The sequence below is a fragment of the Athene noctua genome, chromosome Z (genome assembly GCF_965140245.1).
Source record: "Athene noctua chromosome Z, bAthNoc1.hap1.1, whole genome shotgun sequence".
Taxonomy (NCBI): domain Eukaryota; kingdom Metazoa; phylum Chordata; class Aves; order Strigiformes; family Strigidae; genus Athene; species Athene noctua.
This window is the reverse complement of record NC_134077.1, coordinates 27,216,669-27,236,878: the sequence shown is the minus strand read 5'-3', so window position 1 is coordinate 27,236,878 and position 20,210 is coordinate 27,216,669. Positions and strand designations below refer to the sequence as shown.

Genomic DNA, 20,210 nt, shown 5'->3' with positions numbered 1-20,210 from the left:
TTTTCTAGAGCTACTCTTGCCAGTCTGATCTGGTATACTTACATCTAATAATGGCCTATGCTCAGCTGTCACAAGGTTTGCCAATGTGTCGTTCTCAAATAAAGTGTAGCCTTCATGCTGGACCTAACACACCTGCATGCTCATCAGAACACGTTTTGTGGAGAGTTGTAATCCAAATCATAACCCAGGTAATCCAGCAGTAGCAACTGTCTCTGCAGTCCAGTCATATATCCATGTGAGCAGGTCCTGCAACAAAGCAGGTGGCATGGGGAGCTGTTTGTCATATGCTTATGGTTCACTCGCTCTGAAAGGGTCTGAAACAAATGAACATATCACATGCTTTGCCTCAGAAATACTCTATTACATGGCCTGTAAAGAAGTTTGGACTTTTGTGAGCAAAGGAATAAAATCTATCTTTAGCCTGTGGTTTGCAGGGGTGAGATAGAAAGTGGGGATCATAGGAAGTAGCTGGCAACATTTTAGACTGAGTACATGCTTGGGAAACATATGTTTCCATGTTCTTTAGGGGAGGGGTCTTCGAATTTGGGGGTTTTGGGTATGTATTTGGTTTTTGTCAATTTAGAGCTGTGCTGGTGATGTATAGGAATTCAGGGTTTTTTCATTTTAGAGCAGTGATGGTGACATATATGAATATCTATATTATATCCATGAGACCTCTTAGAGTTACTTTTGTAGCAATACTAAGATGGTATCAATCCTGATCAACATTTGGACACAGCATTTTTCCTGAAATCCATGCCTGAATACTTGCAGCGGTAGAACTTTTCTCTGCCCTGAAAAAATACTAGGTTTCTCTTCAAGCCACACATATTTATTTACAGAGCAGTAAAAGCTGTCATGGTTCAAATTTTGATGCAAATGTCTAATGTTTCACTGCAATAATGTGATTATAAATGGCTTAATCTCAGCATTCAGACATTGTATGCACTTAGAAACAGAAACATCCTTACATTATTATGAACTGTTAAAAATGTAGAAATGTTCTTTGTTGTTACTGACAGCCTCTGTAAGGGATAGCACAGTGTCATTAGAGACTGCTGTGTAGAAGCTTTCATGGATTTCTGTGCCAGATTTATCACATACAAAAATTAAGCATGTTAGATTTATGCACACAAAAAAAGAAAACATCTGAGAGTGTATTATCTATTCTCACAGTGAAGATTTATGAATGGGGATTGACTTTCATGTGACTGTTCCCATGTGCTGAAGCCTAGGTAATGATTAATGCTGCCTTTGTCAATTTGAGACCTGGCAGGATAGAGTCCAGTGTTTGCACATTCATAAATTTACAACATAAGTGGTGTTTTGCCTCTTAAGAACTTAGCAGCCCAAGATTAACTATGTAAGTGGCCTCATAACTTACCTTACGTGGCTCTCTCAGATCATGCCTGCAGAAGCAGTAAGAGAAGTATTCAGAACTTAAATGAGGTTTGTTTTATTTTTCTGGTAGAGCACTTAAAGGACTGTGCCAATGTTTTCTGCCAGTTGTGCAGTAGACAGAGATATATCCATGGCCTCTGAAAGAAGCTCCAGTTTTGGACCAGAATGCTTTATGTTACTGTACCGTATCTGATGAGCTCCCTAGATCTTACTCTGTTCGGACAAGATGATTTCTCTGTTTACAAGAAAGGTGTTTAAGCTTTTAGAATCAATTTTCTGGATGAGGCGTTGTTCCTTACATTCCCTTGAACAAGATTTATATGGAGCATGAGCACAGGATTTCCCCTTCTTTTTTCTTATTAATTGCAGAAAGCCACTCCTGACTTTTGGTGGGGTTTTTTTCTCTTCTCTCTTCTTCTTCTTCTTCTCTCTTCTTCTCTCTTCTTCTCTCTTCTTCTCTCTTCTTCTCTCTTCTTCTCTCTTCTTCTCTCTTCTTCTCTCTTCTTCTCTCTTCTTCTCTCTTCTTCTCTCTTTTCTCTCTTCTTCTCTCTTCTTCTCTCTTCTTCTCTCTTCTTCTCTCTTCTTCTCTCTTCTTCTCTCTTCTTCTCTCTTCTTCTCTCTTCTTCTCTCTTCTTCTCTCTTCTTCTCTCTTCTCTTCCCCTCTCCCTCTCTCCCTTTCACCATCTTCCCCTCCTCCCCCAATACCAAAATGGAAAAACAGTTGGAAGGTGTACAAGAATGATGGAAAAGGCAGTTTTCATTCTTTTCTTTCTTTCCTGAATAATCCCAGTAAGGACAAATCATATGGATGCTGAGTGCCAACATGCAACCTTGCTGTACTCTGCTTTTAACTCACGGGTTGCAACCATGGATTTCATGCTTTCATGCAATCTAGCGTTTTGCTATAGGCAGGTGATCAATTTGGTAAGAGGAGCCAGTAACCATAGATTGGATGACAGTATTGGACTCCTAAATAGGATGTGTAATGTGTAATAATGTGTAAGTGCAATGTCAAGCACTGAAGTTTATTCATTTAAGTAGAGGGTATGTGCATCTTCTCTAGTGAATACAGTAAAAAAATGTAATGCATTATTTTTAGTCTTTTTCAGTGTCTCTGTTAGCTATACCTAAATGTGTTATGCTAATTTTAGAGAGGACTTGAGGAACTGAAAGTTCCTGCTCAATTTTCTTATTAACAGTAAAATACTTTCTTGTAACTAAGTAACAAAGGAATGGGATGAAGTGATTAGCAGATATTAAACGGTTATGTATTGGACAGACTGTGCTTTTGCTTCTGAGCAGGATGGAAAAGCAGAGGAGCATTTAATTTGTGTATTGTAGACCAATCAATAGGTGTAAACTTCAAGATGATGGAAATACCCTATTTAAATTCTAAGATTGAAATATGTATCAGTGGAGCTACCTAAGATGTTTCAGAAGCATGAAGAATTAAGATTTTGGGTTTAACCTTTTCATTCATGGCAATGATTAAAAATTACATGGAAATAAAGAAAGTTCTGATGGAGGATACCTACCTCTACCCTTCAGTTGCTGGAGAGTTGTTTTTCTCACTGGGTTTTTTGAAGTCCAGTTTATCAGTTACCCATGACAGAATGCATGTAAAATTAGCTTAGATGGTACTAAGAAAATGGTTTGGAAATTTCTGTACATAGGGTAAAAATGAACATTTTTAGGATTTTTGTGTGTGTGTGTGTGTGTGTGTGTGTGTGTGTGTGTGTGTTTTATTCCTGGAACCCTTCAGGTTCATATGCAATTTCCATTCAAAATGCTATCTAAAAATGAATGTCAGTCCTCTTGCAAATACAGGCATTAAACAGCGACTTTGTACATAAAAACACTATGGTATCTGTGATTTCTTTCATTGCATATCTGTTTACTTTCATGTTATTTCTCTACATCTAATTATACCTAAAGAAGAGCCTTTGCTAAACACTTTTTTTAAGATAACTGAGCAGTAAATGTTGGATAATGAAGTGTTGAATGTAGCCCGTTTAAAATCTTTTTATATTCTTTTTCCTTACATATGTATTTTACTCTTGATGCATCTTCAGCTTGAAAAGAATCATTGTGATGAGAAGCACACAGAAGACAATTCTCAGTCAGGTTAGAATACTGTCATTTACCTTTATTTACTGCTGTGCTTGAGGTTGTGGCCAGGTGTTTTGCTGAAATGAAATGTTAATGTCTTCCCTCTGTTGAGTCAGTGGTCAGAGCAGATGGCCAATGACAGATGCCAGCTGCTTTGATGTTGCACCATGAATTGCATTTTTAACCATCATTAATAACTGAATCTCCTGTGCAGAGCTCTTGCTGTGCATTCAGAGTTAAGATGCAATTGCTTTTCATTGTATTAAAACGCTGTCTCTGATTCCGAAGCTGGTATATCTTGGCACCGCTTTGTTTGAAATTAATGTGGAACTGTGATAATTTGTGCCAGCAGATCTGCCCTAGTGTTTCCAAGTTTAGGACCTGTCAGAAAGCCATTGGTTTGACCCCAGAACAGGACTTAAAATAGTTGTCTGTAGTGTCCAGGCGAGACCTAGTCATGTCCAGTCAGCACCGAGTTGTTACGGTATGTTTGCACAACCTGTCCATGCCTTGTGTTTTGGGCAGGTTTGCTTACTTGCAGACTGCACATTCAGGCTCTCAGTAACTTCTGCAGATAGCTTTTGACTAAAGGTGTGGAGTATAAGGGGCTAATCTCTTCTTCCAATGTTGTCTATTGTTTGGAATAACCATTTTCCTTGAGGCACTAAAGGGCAATTTTAAGCTTGTGATTCTAGTGATCTGATCCAGATGCAGCACTGCTGTCTTACTCTGAGGGAACAGGTTCTCATGCCCTGTTACCTTCTGGCAAATGAAGCCCTTCCTGCTATGAAACACTGGACAGCATTGCAGTGCAATGTCAGGCAGCTTCTGATTTTCGCATGAGAGGAGGATATAATGTACCAAGAACATGGGAAGTGACTGCTTGATATCCCCTACTTTTTCAAGAAGTGTAAGACTATGTACAAGCATTGGAGAGGTTTGTCATGTCAGATGATAATGGGCAGGGAGGAGAAGAGTTAATATATGCAATTTGCTGCTCTCATTCCCATTGCTGCCATCAGAACTGATCCATCATGTGTTAAGCTGTTTGCTCCTGTGTCTCCATAATAAATGTAGTTTTTCTTTCTCACTGTTTCTTTCCTGCAAACAGGGGAAGGTGAGAAAGTCTGTGAATTAAGCTGAAGAATGCTTGTTGCTAGTTAGCAATAGTTACCAGCTTACTAATGTGTTTTACAGATTATATGGGGCATTTAGGTTTGCTCATTATTGTCATAAATTTCAGCAAAACTGGGAAATCACATCCCAGGAAGCCGTGTTGATGATTGCAGTGCAGTGAAAGCAGGCAATCTAAGAGTCACATGTATGTGATGGAGGTTTTCCTTCCCTGCAGTCCATGGTTGTGCTCCAATAATAAATTCCCAGATCCATGGGCGTATACCAGTATGTGATGAGTGTAGAAAAATAATCCATGTGTATCATGTTGTTTGTGATGGTGTAATTTGTAACACATATAGATGGGGAGACATTCCACTCCTCAGATAAGGAAAATTTTTTATTTAGTCATTAAAAAATTTTCAGCTGAAGTTGTAACATGGCGCAAAGTAGCTTTTATGCACCTGTAACTCTCTAGGTGGCTCTAGCAAAGTTCCCAACTTGCTAGTTGGTATTTAACACAAGGAAAGTTATCTTGGCTGCTACCACCACAGCAATGTGTGTGTGTAAATGTTTGCTCCCACTCAAGCGCCTTATGTTAAACTCCTCCAAATGTTAATGCAGAAAAGGAGTTGAAACAGAGTCCTATCAAATAAATAAAACCAATTTAACACGCAATAGTTATTCCCCAATCTTAACTGTCAACAGAGGAAAATGTTTTCAGTTTCTCCAGTCTGGACTACAACAAAATAAAGAGACTCAAGCTGTCTTGTAAATCTGGAGTAAAGAAAAGAACTAGACAAAAACTTTATTTCAGTAATTTTTAAGATGGATATGTATTTAATCCTGGATAATTGTATACTAACATTTTATTTTGCTAAAGACAGGCTGTATATATATTGTCTTATAACGCTGTTATGCAAATCTGTCCTTTTGTTGGGAATATCAGTTTTATGATATTTCTGATTCTTCACATGGTGGTTATCTCCTTTTGAAAGCTTGCCTGGGTCTCTGATCTTTGAGTGGCATTTCAGATACTCTGGGAATAGGTACCATAGAGACTTTTGCAAAGAGGTGCATAGGTGCTCAGTTGCTGTTTTTAAACATAAGGGAGAGTGCGGACTGTAGTGTTTTGGAGGAAAATGAAATTTTAACAAACCTTTGGGGTTTTTTTGCTCTTTCCAGGCATTTCATCTAGCTGTTGCATTTGTTTGGATGTGGTAATTTCTCTTGCTTTAGTAAATGACAGTTTCAAGAATGACAGCTTGGTGCATGGTTCATTTTCAGAGCAACTGAATTGATTGTTTATAATCATTCTCAGCGTGTTGGTTTTTACTTAAACACAGGGTACAATCAATTATTGCAATTAAAAGCAAAAGCTGTCTGAGTCTGAACCATTCTTGGGCTGGAAGAGTATAGACTGAGATGGGATTTTTCTCACAGCTAAAGTTCTAGGCAGTTAAACTCAGACTTGTTCAGTGCTCAGGGAACAGCAAAAGGGAGTTGCAGGACGAATTCAAGCCACCAGCCTGAGACACCTCTCCTAAAAAGCAGGGTCTCTAACAACTACCTTAGACAAAGACAGCCTGAAAGACTGCTGCTTTTAGGCAGCTAAATTTAGGTGAGACAACTCCACTTTTCATTAAGGCGTCTTGATTTCATTCCAAAACAGATTTCCAGGTGACTTTAGACAAGTTGCTGTAAATTGAGAGACACTGAGTCCATTGTTCTGACGTGCAGAGATTACAATATTTCCCCCACTTCTGTAGTATTGTTAAGATCATTTAATTAAATGTTCTGAATTTTAGATGAAGTCAACTCTGTAGAGGCCTTACTTGATGCATTTTTAGTTTTTTGTTTTGTATTTACAGAACCCCATTCTTTAAAATGCAAGAACAGAAGGAAAGACGCAACTGATGTTAAGTCAATAACATCTCAAAGTAGTGATGGTAAGAAAGTAAACTGTCAAGAATGTTACAAATAAAGAACAGACTTGCCCTAGGCAATAAAAATGCAGAATGAAAGACAGGTTCACAACAGATTAAACCAGAGATTATTCCATCTTTTTATAACTGCTGTAAAATTTCTTTGTTCTGATTTGCAGAACAGTGCCCCAGCACAAGTATCAGCATCACCATACAATGCATGGCAGTGTGCAGTGCTTTCACGGAGAGGAGTAGTGGCTGTGCTGTGGGATGGGGTCAGCCTGCTAAAAGAGTGCATGGTGAAGTGTTAGTTCCAGCTCTGTAAGAAATCTGCAGCTTGTGCTCCCAAACCAGTATTTTGGTTTCATTAGTGTGGGACATGAAGGGACTTATTGCTGTTGGTTACTTGGGAGCAGTACTTCTGCTCCTGATCCCATTTGTGACTGCTTACTGGTGCTGGGACAGTGGTAGTAGAGATTTCTTCCTGCCCTCGTAGGTAATGAGAGAAACACAGCTTATGGGGAGCAGGAAGAGGTTTCATTAGAGCAGTTGTATCACTGAGATGAGGGACATACACACCCATACTCTCACAGGAGGAGCTGTATCTGACAGATTGATTGCAAACAAAGGGAGAGTGGCAGGTACTGGCCATGAAGTATAATATTGCTCAAATTCAGCTGCATTTCAGTATAGCTGAAGTGACAGATGGACAGAAAACAGCAGTTGAGGGGTGGTGTCAAAGTAGGTAGACAACAGTGCAAGAAATAAGAGTAAAGCAAGAACTTGCAGGAGGGGATATACAGGAAAAATGTGAGATGAACTGGACTCTGGACTCTGTCATGCTGTTCCCCAGTGACAGCCTTCTGTGCTCTCTAAATGCTGTCATCTGATTTACACTCCGTGGCATGTAAATGGTGCTCTCTTTAATGACAGCTCCAAGTTTACAGACCCGACGGTACTCTTCTATGGCAAGGATCCACTCAATGACTATAGAAGCTCCTATCACAAAGGTGAGTCCTGAGCACTGCCTTGTCCGCAGACTCAGAGTTTGGAGTTGTTCTCATAGGGAAGTATGAAGTTTGTGGCAGAACAGCCAAGGGTTTCTTGCACCTTGTATTTACAGGATAATTTAAACAATCTGGGTTTTTTTCGTACTGCTTTCTATCACATCACCTCATCATCTCATTACAAATCCTAGTCAAGAGAAGGAATATTAAAAAGAGGGAAAGGGCGTCCTTGCTAGATGCACTGTTTGTGGCAGGAAGGGCATCCTGCTCTGTTGAGCTGTGCATGTGCCAGTCTCACCTTTGCTTTTACCATTGATTTTTATTAGATAGCATGCAGAGAAGAGAAAACCTGCAGCATATTTTGTCCCCCGGTTTCCTGTAGTCTTTGTTTCACTATCCGTGTTATACAACTCTGTTGTTGCAAACCAACTACACAGTCACTTGTCCCACAAACCAGGGTGCCTGCCATCTTCCACCCTCAAATCATTCTTTCTTCTCTCCACATCATCTTTTTCTATCATCAAGCTCTTAATTCTCAGCATCGCTATGCCTGTTAGAGCAGCTGAATCCTTTCCTTTTCCTTTTCCCCAAGTTTACCCACAGGGAGGCCTTTAGTGCCCCTGCTGCATCTTCTGGTTGCTGGAGAAGACAGCACTAGGGCTTTCTCCCTCTCAGTCCTGGCAGTGCCAGGAGATATCCTTGGTGCTGCTCTGTCATTGCTGAGTTCCCAGGTAGCAGCTGAGACACAAGGTGGGATGCAAAGAAGAACCATCTTCTTCATCCTCAACCACAGCCCAGCTGTTTACACCCTCTGCCCTTTGTTTTCACATTGAGAAAACTAAGGCAATATCAGAATATCTGAGTCACATCCAGGAGTTCGTTGGTCTTTTTTTTCCTCTAGGGACTGAATGATTGCTTCTGAGCAACCCTGGCCATGCTGAAGGACTGGGACATGGCCAGCTGTTCATCTGCCCACCTGCAACTATTATAGATATTTCACACACTTCTGCTTTCACTTCCAAGGAGCTTGCCAGTTACAAACAGCAGATAGACACCAGGGAATCTAAGCACAAATTTACATTTTCAGAAGTGTACTTCAAGGGTTGTGGGGAAATTACATAGCTTTTGCTAAATGTGAAGCAGCATAATCAAGCCAAGAATAAAGTTTTTGTAATAGGAAAAGGCAAAAGTGCCATTCATTCTTCCTTGCCTGCCTCCTTAATCTGCTTTCAGGTTATTAACATAATTAATGCGGCCCAGGAAAACAGCCCCATCACAGTAGCAGAGGCCTTGGACAGAGTTCTGGAAATCCTGCGGACAACAGAACTTTACTCCCCTCAGCTAGGTACCAAAGATGAAGATCCTCATACAAGCGATCTTGTTGGAGGTCTGATGACTGTGAGTAAAATTAGTAAAGATGAAATTACTACTGCCAGTGTCCTACATCACATTCAGTGCTCTGCTGTTCACAAGCAATGGAAACGGAACTCGTAATTCATCACCATTTCACTTGTTTTAGCTTCTCTACCAACAGTAGACACCAAGATGTAGTTAGATATGGCTACATCTCAGTCCACTGGGTGCATTCATCCTCATATATAAATGAACATGGTTGCCACTAGAACCTGTATCGCCCAATCTGGTTTGTCTCAAGGAGGTGCTTTTTAGAAACTCTAGAAATTTAGATGGGATTAGTGGGATTGCTCTACAGCTGGTCCAGTGTAAGAGCAATGTTACTTTAATCAGGTTCTGACTTTGGTCCTGTAATAGCAGCAACATTGTTTGCCAGAGACAGACTGTCTAGATTTTGTCATGGATTACCTAATTTTTTAATGTAAACTGAGCTAATCCTTTTCAAAATAATACAAAGAAAATGAAAAATAAATAATAGTAGTTAATTTGAATGATTAAATCCTGCAGGTGCCAATGAAAGTGTCAAGGAGGGCAATACATCATGTGGTTAATAATATCCATTCTGGAGATGCCATACTAGTGTTCCTTGGATCCTTTCATGTCTGTTTTGAAAGACCTTTAAACAAAGATGGTGCTTATAGTGCTACAATAGAAGTAGTTCTTTTAGTACCCAGGAATAGTACCTAAAGAGAAAGTGCATGTAGTATTTTTGCAAGTAATGATGAATGGTTACTCTGCCTAAATCTTATGATAAACTTGCTTTTTTCAGGATGGCTTGAGAAGATTGTCAGGAAACGAGTATGTGTTTTCTAAGAGTAAGCCACCATTTTAAACTTCTCTTTGCACATGTGACTTGTTTTGTAGATGCTAGTGACATAGAGCTCCAAGCTAATTTGCGTTGGGATGTATGTCTGGAAATGCTTGTCTAAGTGACTGAAGAACAAATGCTAGACTGCCTCCATTTTGGAGTTAAAGCATGTTCAAATAATTAAATAATTAATTTCAAAATATAGACAATCAGATTAGGAAAAACTAAATTGTCACTCAAAGAAATGTTCACTGATCTTTTTGGCTTATGTCCAAATCATCTGTAATAATATAAACCATATATATGATCAGCTTTTACAGATTTTTTCATGTAAGGAAAATAGTTGTTTTCTAAATTGTATTCTGCATGGTGGTGGGGGCAATAATCCAGAAATGCTGCAATTCTTAAATTCCATTTCAACAGATATGAACCTGAGTCATAGTCACCTTTCAGTGCCAAACACCATCAATGATGTTCCACCCTGTATTGCACAGCTCCTGGAAAATGAGGAAAGCTGGGACTTCAATATTTTTGAGTTGGAGGCTGTTACAAATAAAAGGTACTGGACTTCTTTCCCTGGGTGCCTGCAAAAAGGCTGTTGGGGAGCTGTAGCAGAAGGTGCTTTGCTCTGGAAAAACTGAAGCAAGACACAGCAAATCTGTGAGAGCTGTCTTTCTTTTCATGTGTGTGTTGTACCGCTTGTCCCATTTAACAAGCCAGGCATGCACCATGGTCAAGATGCATGCAGAGGCCATGGAGAGCCCTGTGCAGATGTTGTCTTCCCTGACAGTGTCTGCAGTCCTCCAAGATTGTTTCCTGTTCAACTTTTACCTTGCTTGACTCTCATACACTCTGTCCAGGTGATACTGTCACAGTCTGGTGTTGTTACATGATGGATGTCCCAGAGAGGCCCGTTTTTCCTGCTGATGTGCAAATGGTCATGCTGGAAAAAGCAAGCCTCTCCCCTCCCTCACCTAAATCACCCTATGATTTAGTAAGTTCTGAGGCAACTGTGTTTTTTGATTATAGGGCCCTAACTGGGATGGAGGATAAACCAGTGATAGGATCAAGAGCCTGAGATTTTTTAAGCTTACAAGGAAAGAAAATGCCAGTAGTTTTGAGGCCATGGAGACCACAAAAATAAACGTATCATCCACAGAGAGAAGTGATTTTTCACTCCAAGATATGCAAAGAGTTGAAGAGACTACCACGTCTTTTGTACTCTGTTTGAATAAAGTGGCCACTTTCAAAATTTGCATTTGCCTGGTTTTCACTTGCAGATGTTGGCTTTTGGTTATGCCTTTCTCAGCTTAGGAGCCTTGTAGATCATCTTGCATAATTGAAAAATGTGACTGATAGATAGGGCTCTGTCACAGGCAACACAGAGTAAATGACAACCTGGACTGGATTTGGATTCAAGAACCAACAAGATCAGAGATTTTGCTCTATTTCTTACTTCACACAGAGACTCATTGCTGCCCTCCACAGCTTTACATTCACCAGACCTCAAATTTCCTCTCCAGCTATTTAGTCTATTTAGTCCAGCCCATACCACTTGAATTGAGAAAGTGACAGACTTCTGCTCGAGAGTTCAGAGGTTCAGTTTTAGACATTAACTCCCTAAACAGACACCCGCGCCCACGCACGCATGCACATAAGCACACAGACACACACGCTTACCCACTGCCTGTTAGCATCTGGAATTCAAGGCAGGGTTGGGGGCTACTGACAGCAGACTCCTGCCTCAACTCTAGAAAGTGATCCAGTCCTCCTAAAGCTAGAAGAGTTGACGTGAAATAACCTGATGCTAACAGCTGCTCTGAGAAGCATCAATATATTTGGCATATTGCCAACTTCTAATAGTCAGGAAGTAGAAATCTGGACCCTGTGAAGTCACAGGATTATTTGAAACAGTAAACATTTGACCTTTTTTTGTCTTGGGGCTTTTTAGTCTTTGGGATGTGCCCATGTCTTGTTCAAAATCTGCTTTTTCTTCTCAGGAAAAAAATGTATTTTGATTGATTGGCAGATACTAAAACCACAAAAGATCTGAGCTTTTAAGAATTTTTTCTGAAGTCACAAGAATTGGTGAAACTCTAGTGGAACTGCACCATTTCTACAAAACATACTAAAATAATGTCTGAAAGGATGGTAGATGTAATTATTTGCAACATTGGCCAGGCTTTTGAGAAGTTATAATTTTTAAATGTTTAATATTCCCCCCCCCTTTTATTTTGAAGGTTTTGCTGGTTTCTTTGTCAAAACTATCACTCTTTAAAATCCCAGAAGTTCCTGTTTTACAGTGGTGCTTTACTCTTCTATTGTTTTTCAGGCCATTAGTGTATTTGGGCTTAAAAATTTTTGCCCGGTTTGCTGTCTCTGAATTTTTAAACTGTTCAGAAGCAACACTGCGAGCGTGGCTGCAGGTGATTGAAGCCAACTACCACTCCTCCAACTCGTACCACAACTCCACGCATGCAGCAGATGTCTTGCATGCTACTGCCTTCTTTCTCGGGAAGGAGAGAGTTAAGGTATAACTATCACCTAGGTGTGCTTTGGGCTAGGATTTTGGTGTGTTTGCCATTTTATGTGTCATTTAAAAGTCAGATGTTTACTTAAATAATGGTACTGGCTTCATAAAGTCTCTCTGCCCTTGAAGTCTTCCAGTAATGTCCACAGGCCCCCATAGTTTCTCTAAAGTCTGTTTATATGACTACGGAATTTACATTTCTAAGTAGCAATAATAGTGGGGGAGAAACCTGGCTCTTTTCTGTCTCTTGGTAACTGACTGTTAGTAACATCTCTTAATAAAGCTTGCAAAAGCTTTGGAGAAGGAGGTGCTGATCTCTTCTCCAGAATCCAGTGACTGGAAGTGGGAGAAGGGTTCAAAGCTGCGCCAGGGGAGGTTTAGACTGGACATTAGGACACATGTCTTTACTGATAGGGTGGTCAAACACTGGAACTAGCTTCCTAGAGAGGTGGTCAATGCCCCAAGCTTGTCCATGTTTAAGAGGCATTTGGAAAATGCCCTTAATAACATCCTTTAACATCTGGTCAGCCCTGAAATGGTCAGGCAGTTGGACTAGATGATCCTTTTAGATCCTTCCAACTGTAATATCCTGTCCTATCCTATTCTAAAACAAACAAGCTGTGTAGGAGCAGAGTCAGTACCAAGTCAGTCAGGCAAACACACACTAGAGGATCCATCCACCATCAGAGGATTTGATGCAAAGATATTGCTTGGGTGACAGCATAGTAAAAAGCTTCCTTAAGGAAAGAGGATTTGAGACAGCTGGGAGGGGGAGTTTTGGAGTAGGTAACCTGCAGGTGCAGTGAGTGGAAAATGATTGCAAGGAGGTAGGATCCCTGCACTCAAGTGTACACTTGTGTATTTGTGGGTACCTGTGTATTTGTGGGTACCTGAAAATGATCAGAAATTATTTACTGTAATTTTTGTGCAACATTGTAATTTCTGTCTCTTCCTCTAGGGAAGTCTTGACCATTTAGATGAGGTGGCTGCATTAATAGCTGCCACTATTCATGATGTAGACCACCCTGGACGGACCAACTCTTTCTTGTGCAATGCAGGCAGTGAATTAGCTGTCCTTTACAATGATACAGCTGTATTAGAGAGTCATCACACAGCACTGGCATTTCAACTTACAACTAAAGACAACAAATGCAACATTTTCAAGAATATTGATAGGTGAGTCTGCTAGAGAAGGGAAATGTGCATATGTGGACTGATTGGCAATTTTAGTTTGAGGCAGATTGAAAGCTTACCTTCTAAACCAGAAAATATTGTTTAAATAGAGACATTAATATTTAATCCATTTCAGAATCCCATTTAGACATGATTTTTTAAAAGGTTTTAATTTTTTTTTTTTTTTTTTTTAGTTTTTTAGTTTTTTGAAGCTTATAGAGATGTTTGATTAATCTTTTATGGATTATATTGGCAGGATCCAGTTGGCAGCCTCAAGGCTGCACCTTGATCTACTGCCTTTTCATTGTAGGAGCCTGGAAATTACTTTTTTGGGCCATGTGTTTCCACTCAAGCAGCTAGATGCTGCATGCTGTGTTTGCACATGGCCCCATGTTGCTGGCACTGCTGCATTCACATGGAACAGAAAGGGGGGGTGGTGGAGGAGCTGAAGCTCTAGGAGAGTTGGAGGCACCCTGCTACTGGACATGCACATAGCCTGGCAGTTCACATTGCATCAGTCTAGCTTTTGCAAGAACAGGGTGGGAGAGAAAGGGATCTGAAAGGGAAAGGGCCTGACCCCAAAAAGGTAATGAATTGGTTTACCCCCCATAACACTCTTGGTTTTTGAAAAACTTGAGATTTAAGTTCCAAGCTAACATACAGTGAGATGGAAATGGGTTTGTGTCGTTCCTGGAGAAGTTGTCTTAGCATTATAGCATTATTGAAATTGAATTGTAAATTTTTATTGACTTCAGGGGATTGGTTTCATCAGGTAAAAGTAAGAGAAAAAAGGCAATACAGGAATTCAGAGCTGGAGGAACCCTGAAAGGTATGATCTAGTCCATTTCTCCAACCCTAGACCGTACAGAACTCTTGAAGGTGCCAGCTCATTTGGATGAGCCCCCAAGCAGTGTTCTGCATCACTGTTTGGGCACGGATGAGGAAAGGACGAAGCTCTGCCTGTCAGGTTGTGAGCAGGAACTATTCTTCTTTCCTAGAAATCACTACCGGACATTGCGCCAGGCCATTATTGATATGGTTTTGGCAACAGAGATGACAAAGCACTTTGAGCACGTCAACAAATTTGTGAACAGCATCAACAAGCCAATGGCATCTGAGGAGACCAGCTCACATGTAAGTACTGGCAGCACTTTACGCCTTCAGGCATTTCAGTGAAGTTCTCCCAAGACAATTTCATTCACATTATAGTAATTTGCACTGTGATCAAAAGACAACAATTGGATTTGTGAACTCACATCTCAAAGAGTGAAAAAATGCTTTTATTTTCTTGTTTTCTATGTTTGGATCTGACCTTAGCTCATTTAAACACTTCATTTTATAAGCCTTGCCTTCAAAGCCATCTTGTGTTCGGAAAACATGCATGTGGGTGCTTTTGTACATGCAAAATTCTGTGCGTGGAGCCAGGTTGGCATTTGTGCCTATGGTCCTGCCTCCAAACAGTGGGATTTGCCTAAGCCTGAGGTTCTAACTGAGGAGCCTGCCCTGATGGTTTTGTGTCTATGTAAGCTGGAGCTTTCAAGCCATGAGGAGTAGCCCCATTGATTTCTGAGACCTCTGCACCCCTTCCCCACTCCTGATTGCACCAAGAGATGTCCGAGCCTTTATTCCTGCCAGTTACACGCCCTAATGCTCCATCACCAGCCAGGGTATTTCATAAGATGTCTCAGAGTTTCTCAGCCCAGGCCCCTCTTTACCTTCTCTTGTTGCCTCTTGAGATTCTCCAGGGCAGTGTTACTCACCTAAGCAAAGACCATGTTATCACAGCTTAGTGAAAAAAAAACTTTGCTAGAAACACTGAAAAGAAGTAAGACCAAATTGAAGGTCAGTGATAACTAAAAAGAAATAAAAGTAGCTTGTCAGTTTTCCATAACCGGACATTTTGCACTGTAGACTGTCATGGGTGCAGAAAGCAGTCAGGACCAGTGGGGTTTATGACTAGGGACACGTGGTGGTTTAAGCCCTGCTGGGACCAGAGACCACATTGCAGTTGCCCCTCCCCCACCCTCAGCAGGTTGGGCTGGAAGTGAGGCACAAACCCGGGTTAAAATAAGGAGAAATTTAATACAACAGTGTGATAAGCAATCTGAACAACAACCGTAGCAATGATTACAGCGATAAACAGTAATAACAGTGAACAAGACAAAAGATATACAGAGAAATACCACAACGGACAGAGGCAGCCCGCGCCTGCTTTCCTGCCACCAAAGCCACAAAGGAAAAAGTTCCCGCATTCCCACATGGGACCTGACGCCAGCATGCTATGAATAACCCGGCTGGAGATCCCTTCCCCCTCTCTCTCTGCTGGGGAAACCTAACCCTATCCTAGCTGAACCAGGACATAATCCACCCCTTTATTCTATACCATCTGCGTCATGTCCAGCTGCCATTTAGCAGTTAACAATAACAAAACAACAATTAACAAAGGCACAGCATAATTCACGGCATGTTCTCACCCAGAATCAAGTCCCCCTGTGGTACGCATCAGACCTCTCCATTGTCCTGCATCACCCACCAGGTGCACACAGGTCCTTGAGCAAAAGCAATCCTGTAGATGGGTTTGCCTTTACCTTTGCCTGGCGCAAGACTAAACCAGACCATTTTTCCCAATATATTCCTCATGTGCACCACAGGGACTTTATCCCCATCTACAGCACGTGGAAGTCTTGACTGAGCCGGGCCAGCTCGACTGGCAGATCCCCTTGTGTTGACTAGCCAGGTGGCCTTTGCTAGATGCATGTCCCAGTGTTTGAAGGTCCCACCTCCCAGTGCTTTCAATGTGGTGTTTAACAGTCCATTGTAGCGCTCGATCTTCCCAGAGGCTGGTGCGTGGTAGGGGATATGGTAGACCCACTCGATGCCGTGTTCTTCTGCCCAGGCATTTATGAGGTTGTTTCGGAAGTGGGTCCCGCTGTCTGACTCAATTCTCTCTGGGGTGCCGTGTCGCCACAGGACTTGGGTTTCAAGGCCCAGGATGGTGTTCCGGGCAGTGGCGTGGGGTGCTGGGTGAGCTTCCAGCCATCCAGTGGTCACTTCCACCATTGTGAGCACGTGGGGCTTCCTGTGGCAGGTCTATGGCAGTGTGATGTAGTCGATCTGCCAGCCTCTCCATATCTATATTTCAGCCATCGCTCTCCATTTCGCTGGGGCTTCACCCGCTTGGCATGTTTGATTGCAGCACGTCTCACATCCGTGGATGATCTCTGCAATGGTGTCAATGGTGAGGTCCATCCCTCGATCTCGAGCCCACCTGTATGTTGCATCTCTACCTTGGTGGCCCGAGGTCTCGTGGGCCCACCGGGCTATGAACAGTTCACCTTTGCGCTGCCAGTCCAAGTCCACCTGAGCCACTCTAATCTTAGCAGCTTGGTCTGCCTGCTGGTTGTGTCGACGTTCATCAGTGGCCCGGCTCTTGGGTACATGGGCATCCACATGGCCACCTTCACAACGAGGTTTTCCACACGGGCTGCAATGTCCTGCCATACTTCAGCAGCCCAGACGGTTTTACCCTTACGTTGCCAGTTGTTCTGCTTCCATTGCTGCAACCATTTCCACAGGGTATTCGCCACTGCCCACGGGTCGGTGTAGAGGTAGATCCTTGGCCACTTTTCCCGCTCAGCAATATCCAAAGCAAGCTGGACGGCTTTCACCTCTGCAAACTGGCTCGATTCACCCTGTCCCTCAGCAGCTTCAGTGACCCGTCGTGTGGGACTCCACACAGCAGCCTTCCACCGTCGATGTTTTCCCACAATGCGACAAGACCCATCAGTGAACAGGGCATATCGCTTCTCCTCATCCGGCAGCTCGTTATATGGTGGGGCCTCCTTAGCACGTGTCACCTCCTGTTCTGGTGACATCCCGGAATCTTTGCTCTCTGGCCAGTTTGTAATCACCTCTAGTATCCCTGGGTGACTGGGGCTCCCTGTTCGAGCCCGTTGTGTTATCAACACAACCCATTTACTCCACGTGGCATCGGTTGCATGATGTGTGGGGGAGGCCTTTCCTTTGAACATCCACCCCAGCACCGGCAGTCGGGGTGCCAGGAGGAGCTGTGTTTCAGTGCCGACCACTCCTGAGGCAGCCCAAACTCCTTCGTACGCTGCCAGTATCTCCTTCTCAGTTGGTGTGTAATTAGCTTCAGAGCCTTTGTATCCCCGGCTCCAAAAGCCCAGAGGTCGGCCTCGGGTTTCCCCAGGTGCTCTCTGCCAGAGGCTCCAGGTAGGGCCGTTCTCCCCGGCTGCGGTGTAGAGCATGTTCTTAACCTCCTGCCCTTCCCGGACTGGCCCGAGGGCTACTGCTTGGGCAATCTCCTGCTTAATTTGTTCAAAGGATTGTTGTTGCTCAGGGCCCCATTCAAAATCGTTCTTCTTGCGGGTTACGTGGTAGAGAGGGCTCACAATCAGGCTGTAGTTCGGGATGTGCATCCTCCAGAACACCACAGCGCCCAGGAAAGACTGAGTCTCCGTTTTAGAGGTTGGTGGGGCCATGGCTGTTATCTTGTTTATCACCTCCACTGGGATGTGGCGACGCCCATCTTGCCATTTTGTTCCTAGGAACTGAATTTCCCTTGCAGGCCCCTTAACTTTCTTTTCCTTAATGGCAAAGCCGGCCTTCAGGAGGATTTCAGTTATCTTCTTCCCTTTCTCAAAGACTTCCTCGACTGTGTCCCCCCATACAATGATGTCATCAATGTACTGCAGGGGTTCTGGGGCCCCACCTTTCTCCAGTACAGTATGGACCAGTCCATAGCAAGTGGTGGAGCTGTGGTTCCACCCCTGGGGCAATCGATTCCAGGTGTACTGGATGCCTCTCCAAGTGAACGCAAACTGTAGCCTGCGCTCTGGCGCTATCGGAATGGAGAAGAACGTGTTAGCAATGTCAGTCGTGGCGTACCACTTGGCTGCCTTCGACTCCAGTTCACACTGGAGCTCGAGCATGTCCGGCACTGCAGCACTCATTGCTGGCGTAACTTCATTCAGGCCACGGTAGTCCACAGTTAGCCTCCATTCGCCATTCGGCTTTCTCACTGGCCATGTAGGGCTGTTGAAGGGTGAGTGAGTTTTGCTGATCACCTTCTGGCTTTCTAGTTGACGGATCAGCTGATGGGTGGGGACCAGGGAATCTCGGTTGGTGCGGTACTGCCGCCGGTGCACCGTCCTGGTAGCAATCGGCACTCGCTGCTCCTCAACCTTAAGCTGCCCCACCACTGAGGGATCCTCTGAGAGGCCGGGTAAGGTGGACAACTGTTCAACCTCTTCCAGGGCAGCTACACCAAAAGCCCACCGGTACCATTTGGGGTCTTTGAAGTGCCCTCTCCTGAGACAGTCTACGCCCAGGATGCACGGGGCATCTGGGCCAGTCACCATGGGGTGCTTATGCCAGTCCCTCCCAGTCAGGCTCACTTCAGCTTCCAGTAGGGTCAGCTGTTGGGATCCCCCTGTCACTCCGGAGATGCAGATGGATTCAACCCCACTGCAGCTCGATGGCATCAGGGTGCACTGTGCGCCAGTGTCCACCAAAGCCTTATACTCTTGTGGGTCTGACGTGCCAGGCCATCAGATCCACACTGTCCAGTAAATCCCATTATCCCTTTCCTCCACCTGGCTGGAGGCAGGGCCCCTCTAATCCTGCTCATCATCACTCACTTCTTGCAAGAATGATTCACTGGTCCCCTCAAGAGGGTCAGACATAAAGTTGGTCATTCTGTTCTGTCTGGGGGATTTCTGACTGGACACTGGAGCTGCGCTTTTCTTGGAGGACTCCCCTTTTGTGATGGTCTTCCCTTTCAGCTGCTCTACTCGTGCAGCTAGGGCAGCAGTGGGCTGTCCATCCCACCTCCTCATGTTTTCTCCATGGTTGCGGAGGGAAAACCACAGGGTGCCTCGTGGTGTGTGCCTTCTGCTGCCTTTCTCTTGGGTGGGGAAACGTTTACTTCTAATGGCTGAGACATCAGCCCGTGCAGGTGGAATGTAGGACATGTCCTCTTCCATTTTCTGGACCCTCTGAGACAGTTCCTCCACGGCTGAGACCCAGGAATGTTGGGATGAAGGGAGATTTCCCTTATATTGCCGGAGCTTGCCAACCACTCCATCCACTGTCAGAGTGTGGGTGTCTGTCCACCAGGACACTATTGCCAATGCTTTCAAGTGTGCTTCTGGTGCACTCTTCAGGAACTTTCGCCACATCAGGTGTGTGCAAGGGGCCTGATCTGGGTCCATGGGTGACTGCTCATCATTCAGATCACCACAGATCATCTCAAACACAGCCAGTTCCCTGAGGTTCTGGATGCCTTTCTCAATGCTGGTCCATTTGCCTAGCTGACATAGGATGTCATCCTTGTAGGGGTGCCTCTCCCTTACACTGAGCAGGAGTCGCTTCCAAAGGCTGAGGGTTTGAGTCTGTTTCCCTATTGCCCTATCAATGCCAGCATCCTTGGCCAAAGATCCCAGCTGCTTGGCCTCTCTCCCCTCCATCTCAAAAGCACTGGCTCCATTGTCCCAGCATCGGAGCAGCCAGGTGCAAATCTGCTCGCCTGGGGGCCGAAATCTCTCCACATATCTCGCAGCTCAGTCGGGGATAGAGATTGGACGATCACCTCTGGCCCTTCCTCCTGTTCCCGTGATGGGCCTGGCTCATCCCCATCCCCCACTTTGCAACTGACTTTCTGGTATATTTTGTTTTCTGTATTGGGACGACTGATACCGGCACTGGCT

At 43.6% G+C, this 20,210-nt stretch overlaps 1 protein-coding gene across 9 annotated transcripts in view; it reads left to right on the top strand.

Moving 5' to 3' along the window:
- The window catches only part of PDE8B (phosphodiesterase 8B), an 88,645-nt gene that overhangs the window by 62,596 nt on the left and 5,839 nt on the right, over nt 1-20,210 (top strand). For 8 of the 9 annotated variants that reach the window (XM_074932764.1, XM_074932767.1, XM_074932773.1 and 5 more), the window contains 9 exons: nt 3,474-3,525; nt 6,495-6,572; nt 7,482-7,558; nt 8,789-8,953; nt 9,738-9,783; nt 10,200-10,335; nt 12,109-12,307; nt 13,265-13,482; nt 14,478-14,613. In XM_074932764.1, the coding sequence (XP_074788865.1) occupies nt 3,474-3,525; nt 6,495-6,572; nt 7,482-7,558; nt 8,789-8,953; nt 9,738-9,783; nt 10,200-10,335; nt 12,109-12,307; nt 13,265-13,482; nt 14,478-14,613 (1,107 nt within the window). The remainder of the gene's footprint in view (nt 1-3,473; nt 3,526-6,494; nt 6,573-7,481; nt 7,559-8,788; nt 8,954-9,737; nt 9,784-10,199; nt 10,336-12,108; nt 12,308-13,264; nt 13,483-14,477; nt 14,614-20,210) is intronic. The other variant, XM_074932770.1, reaches the window with a different exon arrangement.